Here is an 11,837-nt window from a genome sequence, read left to right as displayed (position 1 = left end):
TTCCACTGCACCAAAATTGTGACCGTACGACTGCTAGCAGAACAGCAAGGTGCTAAGTGGCGCTGACGGGCATTTATCGCTATCCGCACAGCACATGCCCTGTGCTGCAAATTAACCTAGAACTAATCCCTGTCAACTGCTCGTTAACAGTAAGCATCTTTGTCAGCAACTTAAGCACACGCAGTGTAGTGGAAAAGTGATGCTCCATTTTTCTCTCTCTTACTTCAGGCATCGTTGGGCATGGATTTTACCACTGCAGCTAGCGAGGCTCCGTTGCAAAAAGCAAGCATCGGGTAATGTACAGACATCGATGCCCAATCTGCTCAGCCAATAAACTATCAAATTTTGACACGAACGGCGGAAGGGTAAGGACGTGTTTGATCTTAGATAAGAGAACTCTGTCACATCGAATGTTTGATACTAATTAGAAGAATTAAACATTAGCTAATTATAAAACTAATTGCATAAGTCCTGGACTAATTCGCGAAACGAATCTATTAAACCTAATTAATCCATCATTAGCAAAGGATTACTGTAGCACCACATTATCAAATCATGAATTAATTAAGCTTAATAGATTCGTCTCGCGAATTAGTCTCCATTTGTGCAATTAGTTTTGTAATTAAATTAGTAGCAAATATTCGATGTGATAGGAGCTAAAGTTTAACGATGACCTGAGATTAAGCATCGCTAGACCTGGCATGACGTTTCAAGCCTCGCTTGACCGCGGGTGCTCATTACGATGCTGGTGGGTAAGAGCGTCGAGTATGCAGTGTCTACGTGCAAGAAACGGTTAAAGCTGCTTTAACGACCATGCAACAAGAGAATTTCACCTGAACAAAACATTTGAATTTCAACAGTGGCCGTAACAATTGGTTCCGATAATTCTTCTACTCCTCTTTTTCAAACAAATTGCTTCTAACATCTAATATAATTGATGCCGCGCGGCGCTCAAGAAAATAAAATACAAACATCAAATTGGCTCAAGCGTCGCATTGAAGCTGGACCTGGGCTCCACACCTGAACATGCATGAAGTCCTGTCAGGTGGAGTGCAAATTTTGGCGGCAAGCGCAACAAACGTATACCTAGAACCTTATCAAAACATCATAAAAATAGAGGCCCTACTAACTTGATTCTCTGCATCATGAGTCATAGATTGAGGTCGTTAGGAACTGTATATGGTACAGACATTTTTTGCAGAGCAAGTCAAACACGGAGGGCGAATAAAATTAAGGAAAAACCTACTAAGGGCTACAGGTGTCAACATATTACGGCATAAAAAAATGCCGTCGCATCATCATTGTTAAGCCCAACCAGATCAAATTATGTGCAGATTACAGTGTCTCCTGCACATAATTCGGCGAACGCGAACTACCCACCCACCACATGAATAGAATAATCACGTGTCACAGCTCAAGACGAACTTGTGTTTAGTATATATTTTGTTGAGGGAACAGCTGATGTCTATCTCAAACGTTTATGCATGGATCCAAATGTCACACTTGTAAAGATCTCATTCTTAGGATATCCCAAAACTAGAGTGACATCCTAGCTATTTCCTCAGCAACATGGTCTATTAGGTGATATTTTGATTAATAATTTATATAAAAAATAAAACTTTATACTAAAATAGTTTTTTTAAACATAGTACATACGCATGTGATCATATACACATACTCATTCTTATAGAGTTATAGTCCTATGAATATACGCACCTAACTTTATAACATTATCAGCGAGCTCAGTTCGCTTACATTAAAGTAATTATATATTATAAAAGTATTTTTCACAATAAATCCATTAATGCAACCCATATATTTTCGAGTACTAAGCTAGAATACTTCATGTACTCCCTCCGTATCAATTTAGATGTCGCCGCTAGTACAAATCAAAACGAATCGAAATAATTGTCGTTGGTAGTCAAGGGAAAGCTATTTCTCTTTTTTTTTTTGCCCTAGAGTTCGACGCCTGCTTCCCTTGACCCCTTCCGCCGTCGTGTTTGCCTCTTCCTTCGGCCTCCACCTCAGCTGTCAGCCCACGCAATGCAGACTTCACTTACATCCGTGCAGCACCTGGAGGTCGCAGAAGCAGCCGTCGCTGTCCTCCCAAACTCACCTGCGCATCTTGGGATCCATGTCACCCCACGAGGCGCCCCACCTAGTTGCGGCGGTGGACAGAGGCTCGGGCCCGATAGAGAGTCTGAGGCGGTAGAGGAGTTCAGAGCAGCGGAGTGGGATGCCGCCATCACGTTTGGGAGGAGCTGAGGAGCAGCGGCGTGGTTGGGAGGGAGGAGCGGTGTCCTTGGCGAGTTGGCGTGAACAGATAGAAAGGTAAAAGGATAAAATCATCGTTTCCTTAGTTTTATCAAACTGGTCGGAAACGACAATCGTCCCAAAACTAATTTGTTGACGTCATACTTTTGTTAGGCCTTCAACCATACGTGTGGCGTATGTGAAGTAAAAAAGAAAACGAATTCCAACCCACATACCATTTGTTTGGCCTTCAACCACACAGCCAACAGCCAAGTAAAACGGTCAGCCCGCGGTTCCCTCCCCAGAAATCCCCGCCGGCCAGCGGTGCCGTACACGGCCGGGAGGAGGCGGACGTCAAGCCGCAGCCGCGGTAGAATTGCATCCCAACTGCCGTCTCGCTCGGCGACCAAAAACTGGACACGCGCGAACGCGGGACCCGGTCGGGCGCGAAGCTTTCCGCGAAGGGAGAGAGAGGCGGAAGCGGCCGGCCCCCATCCGCTTCCGCCCTGCCTCCCACCACATTTTCCACTTGGTATATAGCTCCCCGTCCGGCCCCCTCGCTTGCCGCCACAGGGAGAGACGCGCTGCCATGTGCTAGCTCTGCTCGTCCGGTCCACAGCTTACGAGCCTGCCCGTACGATAAGCCAAGGAGGGAGACGAGGGAGAGGAGAAGGCGAGGGATTTTGGCTGGGAGCGAGAGGGCAGAATCAGAGGCGTTTTGGCTCTGAAATTTTAATCTTTAAGCGATTGATCAGCCGTGAGGAGCAGGCAAGAGAGGAGCGGAAATGGTGGTGGTGAAGCAGAGGAGGATGTCGGGAGAGGTAGGAGACGACGACGGCTCTGTCTTTCTTGCTCGGTTCACTTGTTCTTGGGCTCTTGGCGTTGCAACTGAGAGTCTGAGAGCTTCCCGAGTTTTCTTTTTAGATTTCCTTTTTTTTCTCCTTTCTTCAGACAATTACAACTTGCAACTGAGAGCTTAGCTAGGATGATACTGATAGTGATAGGCGCCGTTGCTGTGCGAGTGCAGGTGTTCTGGCCCAAGATTGTGCTGAAGAAATGGCTCAACCTCAAGAGCAAGGACTTGGACTTCGGCGCCGACGAGGAGGAGGACGACGACGACGGCAGCGACATTGACGACGAAGGTTGGCCAAAGTTTCCCCTTCTCCGACGAGACCCATTCTCGTTCTACTGCCCAAAGCTCACTTCTTTTTTCTCTCTCCACCTCTCACTTGATGTCCTGCTTTTTCTCCCCAGAGAACTGCGGCTGCGACGGCGACGGCCCACGCCGGCCGGCCGACGGCGGCGCTCAGATCACCGGTGAGTTCAATTCCCGCTCATCATCCGTTTCATTACGTGTTGAATTGCGGCTAGTGTGTAGGCAGAACTGAAAGCCGCGTTCCGGTCCTCCGTCTAATGTGTTGATCTTATCCAATGGGTCGTGTTTTAGTGTTTTCTTTTTAAAAAGCAAACCCAGTCGGCCGCGTTACGGAAGAGAAAGGGCAGCTTTGGACTGCTCATTCATCCCCTTTGTGGTAGGGAAAAAAGATGAACTGGTCCTCATGCCGCCATTAGTGTGTTTGGTGCGTCGCATCATAGCTTTCGCCCCGCCCCGGCCCGGCAACCTTGAATCTCCTTGTCTCCAATCACACAAATGGCTTCCCAACAATTGCCTAATCTGGCAGACCGGCCGACCTTTATGATCCTGCTTCATCAGTAAAAAATCATGATATCCACACATTTTCATGTCAAAAACGAAATTACTATTGACATTTTTACCCCAACCATAACAGTAATTCAATGAAATTTGTAGCTTTCATCAAAAAGTAAAAAAAAAACCGTTAGTTTCAAGTGTGGAATTCTCACTGTTCGATCAGCGTTGCTTCTGTCGATTTTTCACTAGCATTTCTTCGCACCGCCGTGTGCTGAATTCTGCTGCATCAGATGAGAGCCTGGAGAGCGCGCCGTACAAGCTGAGGAGGAGGAACTCGGAGACGCTGCGCGCGCAGTACATCAACACCAAAGAGTTGAGGTTCGTCGTGTGATTCGATTGATTTCAGCGATGCGTGCGCCTTTTGCGATTCGATTAACCATGCCCGGCGTTTGCAGGGTCTGCGTCGGCACCTGGAACGCCGGCGGCAAGGCCCCGCCGGAGGACCTCGACATCTCCGAGTGGCTCGGCACCGGCGGCGACGCCGAGCCCGCCGACATCTACGTGCTCGGGTAAGCTCCACGGCCGCCGGACTTGCCTGCCGTGCTATACGTCATCGACCTGCCGTTCTTCCCGCTGACGCGTGTGATGGAACGCAGGTTCCAAGAAGTGGTGCCTCTGAACGCCGGCAACGTGTTCGGCGCGGAGGACGGGCGGCCGGCGCAGGCGTGGGAGTCCGTGATCCGGGGCGCGCTCAGGCGGGCCCAGCCGTCGAGGCCCAAGTACAAGTGCTACAGCCACCCGCCCTCGCCATCGCGGTTCGACCCGCCGCCGGCCGCCGCCGACGAGCTCCTCCCCGGCACGGACACGGAGACCGACACCGACGACGACGCGCCGTTCGGCTTCCCGGCGCGGCCGGAGCAGCACGTCGCGGCGACCCCAAGGAAGCTGAGCAGGCTCAACCACTTCAGCGTCGTGGATGATGACCCGGCGGAGCTCAACGGCGACGAGCCTGACGAGCTCGATCAGGAGCCGCAGCAGCCGGGGCGGATGCTCCTGAGGTCGCTGAGCAGGGCGGACAGGGTCGGGCTGGTCTGGCCGGAGCAGCCGCTGGACCTGCTGCCGGCGCGCGCCATGAACGCCGCGTCGTCGGCGTCGTTCAAGGCGTCGAAATCCTTCAGGGCGTACAAGTCGTTCAGGGGGTCGTCCCGCGTCGCCGACGCGGCGGCGGCGGACGAGCTGCCGATGATCCCGGACCTCGACCTTGACCTCGACGGCGCGCTGCGCAAGAAGAAGAGCCGGTCGCCGTTCGTGAGGATCGTGAGCAAGCAGATGGTGGGCATCTTCCTGACGGTGTGGGTGAGGAGGGGCCTCAGGAAGTGCGTCCAGAACCTCAAGGTCTCCACCGTCGGCGTCGGGGCCATGGGCTACATCGGCAACAAGGGAGCCGTGTCGGTGAGCATGTCCATCTACCAGACCATGTTCTGCTTTGTGTGCTGCCACCTCGCCGCCGGGGAGAAGCCCGGCGACGTCCACAAACGGAACGCCGACGTGCAGGAGATCCACCGGCGGACGCGCTTCCCTGCCCCCGGTGACCAGCAGCTGCTCAGGGACATCCACGACCATGAGTGAGTACTGAGAAGAGTAAGTGAGCACCAAACCCATCAGGATTCAGTAGTCTGACATTTTTCTTGGTGATTTCTGCAGTCGGATCTTCTGGCTGGGCGATCTGAACTACCGCCTCGACGTGTCGTACGAGAGAGCGCACGAGCTGATCTCGACGAAGAGTTGGTCTAAATTAGCCGAGACGGATCAGGTGAGTGAAGAAATCAGAGTCCATTTCGTCATTCTGAATCTGATTCTGATTCTGATTCTATCTGAACTCTGACGATGCTGATGACGATTCTGGCCATTGCTATTCTCCGCAGCTTAAGCGCGAGCTGAAGAAGGGGCGGGCGTTCGACGGGTGGACGGAGGGCGTCCTGGAGTTCGCGCCGACGTACAAGTACGAGGTCGGCTCCGGGAGGTACACCGGCGACGAGCACAGGGGCGGGCGGCGGACGCCGGCGTGGTGCGACCGGGTGCTGTCGTACGGGAATGGGCTGCGGCTTCTGGGGTACCGGCAGTCGGAGCTGGCGCTGTCGGACCACCGGCCGGTGACGGCGACGTACGCGGCGGAGGTGGAGGTGTTCTGCAGCCGGAAGCTGCAGAAGGCGCTGACGCTCACGGACGCCGAGGTGGAGGGCGGCCAGGTCGTGCCGGACCTGGATTTTTGACCGAGGGTTCGGTACGGTGGCGCTTTAAATTGCACGCGCCGTGGAGACCGAAGAGTGAAGAGCGTGCCACCGGTGTCACTTGGTCGCTGCAAGTTCAGAACTGAACGAAGGCTGATCGTTCAGGATAACCGGGAGAGATTGCGTCTTGCGATTACTTCATTTGGGGCACGAAATGGTCGTGTAAATATGAGCCTCTGAATACATCAGCAGATCGATGTATTTCCATTTAATCATGATGGAGTCGTGTGCCTCCTTCGCAAAAAAAAAAACAATCGTATGCCTCGATATCACTTGTCTCTGAGATAAGTCTTGGTGTGTTTTATGCATGAACGCGTGTGCCTGTGCCTCAGCCCTCAGTGCTCACTGGCATGACACACAATACGAAGAGCGGAAAGAACAGAAAAAAAAAAGAGTGATTGCACCAGCCGGGAATCGAACCCGGGTCTGTACCGTGGCAGGGTACTATTCTACCACTAGACCACTGGTGCCTTCGATGGCTGCCGAATGATGTAAGAATGTAGTATCAGCAGGACACAGCAGCAGCGTGATTGCTTGTGCTCTGCTCTAATGAGGATTTCTTTGCCTACTGAAAGCTGATGAGTTCGTTGGTTTTTCCCAACCTTGTATTCTTCTCCATATTATTTTGCTTTATGTGAGCAAAGGCCGCCTTTGAGCGATCAGTATACACGGAGAGTACGAGATACTTCTCATTCTTGGCTTCAGTGCTAAAAATGCATGTTTGGAGGCTTCCGAGGCATTCTTACTGATGAACATGACTGAGACTTCTCTTTATTTATCACTTGATCTGAACAAATTCTTCATATCGATCAAGAGTTCCTCAGATGATTGGCACTCACATCAGCTTTCATAAGAATAAGTGAGGCATCGGCAAATAAGAAATGTGTTAGACTCGATGCACTATTGCAAGTTTGGGGATTTTCGATCATTCTAAGTCAACGACATTAAATGGGTTTTAGTACAACTTTTTTTAAAAATTTTCTATCATACTTGGTCAACCACATTAAATGGGTTTTAATACAAGTTTTGTCCTGTTTGGGAATTTCCTCTGGTACTTATGGTATTAACCAACGTGCCTGACTATTTAGGCTTTTCAGCTAAATATGACTTGTTGACATGTATGTGACAGTCAATTTCTCATATATCTACTGGTTTATTGGTTTGAGATGATAAATTAGGACTGAGATGTTACTATAATTTAGAGTCATGATGTCCGAGGAACCAGTTATGATCATACCATAATCGATTTACTGTATATTAGTTGTGATGGGTGGCTGGTTAGATGGCCTGGCTATAGAATAAACTATTCTATGGCCGGCCACGGAGTATACTCTCCCCCCTCTCTCTCTATATATATATGCTAGCTTTATTTTTATAAAATACATTGATGTAGCATTGGCCCGATCTTCCGAAAGGTAATGATAAATTCGATTGGTGGAGACTCGATGTTGACGATCCGGCTTCTAATCAGACACAATTCGAATCATTGCAACCGCTACACCGCTGCTCCGTTGGTTATCAACCAAGCACAACTTGATTGACCTCGCCGAGAAGGCTTTTCCTGCAAGCGAATCGAAGGACACAAGCAAGAAAGTATAAACATGCAATCTGATATTGCAAATATGAATGAAGTAAAGAAGGGTTCAAGCCCTCAATTCGAAAGGACTAATCGACACAGTCGAGGAGAACAAGAACATGGGTCCTGAATCACTGTAAAAGGACTTGTCGCCACAGTTACAACGAATCAATCTCTTCTCAAAGGAAAACTAGAACTAAACAAAACTCCAGTTTCTAAGGCGGCGGCTACTGATTTTATATTAAAAAGGGGTGAACTAAGGTTGGGGGCGACCATGAAGGGGGCGCCCACAAATTGGGCTTAAGGCCCGACACGATACAAGACCAAGTTGACCCAAAACTGGTGATGCAGCACCTTATCATGGTCACACAGAATGATCCACGAACCTTCTGGAGCTAGGACTAGAACCAAAAGAATGGCATCGTCGTCCCCATTCCAACGCATCAAAGAACGCCTCGTTTCGATGTCGTATGAAGGAGATATGGCCGAAACCGTGCAGGAATGTCAGCTGAATCCGAAACGAACGCGACGACCTAGTTGGTGGCGACTTGTAACTTGGGGAAGACCATAACTCGTGAGTGTCCAGCATGGCGATGTCCTCATCATGCATGGATAATATATAGAACTTAGTAAAATGTCCACATATTGAGTCCACCAAATTTGTAGTTTGATATTTTCTTTTATGTGAGAATGTTTATAATTAGTCTCTGTTTTTAGTGTCCCATGTGTGAGGGTTAATATGGATATATGTCAAACAAAAAACCTTCAATCAATAATGCTAGGATAATATCCACACTACATGCATTGTGGAAGCATTTACAAACCATATCAGTACAATGTGTAATGCAATAAACTAAAAAAGTCATCATTTTTAAAATGGTGATGGAAAATGTTGAGAAAACAAATTTCATATATATCAAATAAAGCATCGCGAACCATGCTCATTAAGTATTTAAGCGATAACAAATTGGCGCCCAGTAATATATATGATCAATCACTAGAATTCCAAATACCAAAATTAAATTTAATTGCCTATTGAAAAAGGTAACATAATGCACAGTTGTGTTTTAGTTCGAAATAAAGGGAGGTGTTTTTTTTCTTCATGTTTTTTGGCATATGGATCTGGTTTGTTCGACATCCTTTCTTCTTTCAGCCAATCCAATTTTTTTTTAATCTTCTCCAGCACGATGTCTTCAAAGCTGGCCATCCCCATTTCCACTCGTCTTTGTTCCGACACCACAACACCTACCCCTATATGTCAGCCACCTCAGCTAATCCGGCTTTCCGTCCTGAGCATCCCTGACAGAGGACCAGCTAGCGAACACATATCGTCAAGCCAATTCCCTGAGCTAACTTCAATGTCCAGGGTCGAGTGTCGCCTTGAAGAAGTATAATTACTTTGCCCTTTTATGAGGTGGGGAAAAGAAATATAGGTTTGCATTATTGGCATCAAATATAATTGAACAACCATTCAACAGTGCATTAACAGTTGTACGGTTTTTAAGATAATGCAGTAGTCTTTCTTATCAATAAAAGCTTCATTTATCCAAAGAAAACGTACAATAAACTTTCGATTTTTAGATAATAGAATTTCGGCATCAGCCTCTTAGGGAGCACCAGGCCATCCTTATTGCAGTACATGGTTGCAGCCTTGCAGGCATATGCTATGAGCACCATACAACCGTGATGACAGAGAAGAAAACTGAACGTGTCATCTCTGTCTTCAAGACAGCGAGCTAGCTGATGAGAGAAATCGTGCATGCCTCTGCTTGCGGCAATAATTCTTATTCATCACAGGACTGAATCCATCAATCACGCGCGAACGAGAGGCCCGATCCGCTGAGCTTCTCCTCGACAATGGCGTCCAGGCGGCGCGCCATGTCCGGCGTCATGTGGTTGGCCCAGTCCCCCGCCCCTCCCTTCCTGAAGTACCAGTCGTTGGCGAAGTGGGTGCCGGCGGTGCCCGAGCCTCCCTTGTTGACCTCGACGCTCTTCAGCTTGTCGATGCTGCAGAGCCTCACGATCTGGTCGACGACCCCCGCCTCCTCCTCCGCCGGCGAGAACGGCTGCCCGACGAACCGCGCCAGCTTCCTGGCGTTCCCGGCGGGGTCGCGCAGCATCTCCTCGTACCTCAGGAACAGCACCGTCTCCGGGCTCGCCTTGCTCGCGTTCCAGTACCCTAGGAGATGGTCCCAGATGGGCCCGCTCACCGACGTGCCGTTGCAGGCGGCCTCGAACACGTCGGAGAAGGAGATGTCGGCGTTGATCCTTCTGACGAAGTGCCAGAACGAAACAAGCATGTCCTTGGGATCCCTGCCCAATGACGTTCAGTTAATTGTTATGATCTATTATGTTTATCATTTTTCTTTTCGTAGTTTAATTTAGCTCTATTATTACCTGCAAATGTAGATGATTTTGCAGTCGGGGTTGTTGGTGATGGATGTGGGGAGAATGGAGTGGTGCAGGTGCGTGGACATGAGCCTCGGCGACGGCAGGGTATCCATGACAGCCTCGTCGCCGGCGGCGAACATCCTCTCCATGTAGGGGACGCACTGGTGCGGGTTGAGGCGGAGCAGCGGGTGCCCGGGGTTATCGGCCGGCGGGTGCGCGGCGCGCGCCATGGTGGCGAACGCCAGGGCCTTGAGCCACGTGGTGCCGGACTTGGGGATGCTCGCGAGGACGACGTCGCCGCGGCGCGGCGCGAAGTTTCTCTGGATGGAGACGATCCCCGGGACGAGGGTCGCCAGCACCCACGTGCCCTGGTAGAAGCACACCCACAGCTTGGGGTCGGTGGTCAGGCCGACGACGGGGATCACCGGCACGGCCTCGGCGCTCTTCATGAACGGCTCCGGGCCGATGGCGCCGGCAGGTTGGTTGGTTTTGCCGGTGGTCATGCTGCTGCTTGTGGTGTGGAGATTAATTATGCGCAGAGGCGAAATATATATAGGCATCATATTATGTGCAGATTATGCGCGTGCGCACATGCTTCACGGGGCTTACTGTAGCTTCTTGAGTTGGATAATAATCCAGCTAGGGGGAAGCTTTCTTTTCTTCGGGTCATCGAGTCGACTGAAAACACATCAAAATGAACTAATTTCGGGATTTTAAAGCAAGAAAAGTGATAGTAAGAAAATAAACTGAGTGATCCTTACATCTCTGGGGAGTGATCGAAGAAAATGAACTTTGATGGGCAATGGCATTAGTTCATCGTGGTCCAAAGGAGGGGGATCCTCAGAGATCTCAACTAATATGAATATAAAGCAGTAAAGCACGCTAACCATATGGTTTGTGTAACACATTAATTTATTTTTGCTTAGTTTTGAGATATTATCTACGTTCAAGAAGACAGCTTTTATTTTGATTCGCTGTTCGAAACTAGAACTTGATTTTTCCTCAAACAATTATCGTTTATAGCTACAATAGTGTGAAACATTTTTACAATGTAAATCTAGCTGCGTACTTGTTATACATTAGATAGACATAATTCGACTAACTGAATTGAAACAACACGTAATTTTTTTGATACAAAATTGATGTTTACTAAATTTGTTTGTATGAATTTTTTTACTTATAATCGTATTTTTGTCATAATAAAACAAAACATGTTTTGTAATTTTAGACCGAGGAAATAGTACATATGGGTCACCTTTTTTACCCTTCCAAAGTCCCACCATTACATTCACCATCTTTTGTGCTATGCAGTTCTATACGAGTTGGGGAGAGAACTCAATCAAAAATCATATTTACAAGGTCTATCTTTTTATATAAAAAATAACCATCTATAGATGATGTTATGATATGATGCCATACAAAATTTCAAGTCCAACCTGCACATCATTTGAGATCAAAGAGAATTAAAAATCCAATATTTAGAAGCACAATAACAAAAGGACAAAATGTTAACTTTTGTCCATCTGCATGCGTGTTCCACGTTTGTGTTTTTTGTATCCCACAAAGGGGATGGAGTTTGGTCCTGAATTTTTGCAGTGTATTAATATGGCTTGAACTATGAATGGTGAATTTTTCCAAGATTTTTAAAAACTTTAGGATATAATTTTTACAGGAG

General features: G+C 48.4%; 2 protein-coding genes and 1 non-coding gene across 3 annotated transcripts; 1 reads left to right on the top strand and 2 right to left on the bottom strand.

Moving 5' to 3' along the window:
• The first annotated feature begins 2,684 nt into the window (after positions 1–2,684).
• On the top strand, positions 2,685–6,464 carry LOC117854919 (type IV inositol polyphosphate 5-phosphatase 3). The gene is made up of 8 exons (XM_034737179.2): positions 2,685–3,074; positions 3,281–3,395; positions 3,508–3,570; positions 4,195–4,282; positions 4,360–4,473; positions 4,561–5,529; positions 5,609–5,717; positions 5,830–6,464. Exons 1-8 carry the CDS (start codon positions 3,039–3,041, stop codon positions 6,175–6,177), a joined length of 1,842 nt encoding a protein of 613 aa, XP_034593070.1. The 5' UTR covers positions 2,685–3,038; the 3' UTR covers positions 6,178–6,464.
• Positions 6,465–6,594: 130 nt separating this feature from the next.
• TRNAG-GCC (transfer RNA glycine (anticodon GCC)) lies at positions 6,595–6,665 on the bottom strand. Its single transcript has one exon. It is a non-coding gene; the product is annotated as a tRNA-Gly (tRNA).
• A 2,625-nt stretch (positions 6,666–9,290) lies between these two features.
• Positions 9,291–10,702, bottom strand: LOC117858390 (cytosolic sulfotransferase 5). The gene is made up of 2 exons (XM_034741449.2): positions 10,169–10,702; positions 9,291–10,084 (listed from the first exon to the last, which is right to left on the bottom strand). The coding sequence occupies exons 1-2, from the start codon at positions 10,663–10,665 to the stop codon at positions 9,580–9,582; spliced, it is 1,002 nt and encodes a 333-aa protein (XP_034597340.2). The 5' UTR covers positions 10,666–10,702; the 3' UTR covers positions 9,291–9,579.
• Between the last annotated feature and the right edge of the window lie 1,135 nt (positions 10,703–11,837).

The sequence above is a fragment of the Setaria viridis genome, chromosome 5 (assembly GCF_005286985.2).
Source record: "Setaria viridis chromosome 5, Setaria_viridis_v4.0, whole genome shotgun sequence".
Taxonomy (NCBI): domain Eukaryota; kingdom Viridiplantae; phylum Streptophyta; class Magnoliopsida; order Poales; family Poaceae; genus Setaria; species Setaria viridis.
Note: the sequence above shows the minus strand (reverse complement) of the source record. Positions and strands in the feature narration are given on the sequence as shown.

What these genes read in the sequence shown, in the direction of transcription:
- LOC117854919 (XM_034737179.2), top strand. Translation starts at nt 3,039, where the DNA reads ATGGTGGTGGTGAAGCAGAGGAGGATGTCGGGAGAG. An exon ending in CAGCGACATTGACGACGAAG is followed by an intron (nt 3,396 to 3,507) that starts GTTGGCCAAAGT and finishes TTTTCTCCCCAG; the next exon opens with AGAACTGCGGCTGCGACGGC. An exon ending in AGGGACATCCACGACCATGA is followed by an intron (nt 5,530 to 5,608) that starts GTGAGTACTGAG and finishes TGATTTCTGCAG; the next exon opens with TCGGATCTTCTGGCTGGGCG.
- LOC117858390 (XM_034741449.2), bottom strand. Translation starts at nt 10,665, where the DNA reads ATGACCACCGGCAAAACCAACCAACCTGCCGGCGCCATCGGCCCGGAG. An exon ending in AAAATCATCTACATTTGCAG is followed by an intron (nt 10,085 to 10,168) that starts GTAATAATAGAG and finishes GTCATTGGGCAG; the next exon opens with GGATCCCAAGGACATGCTTG.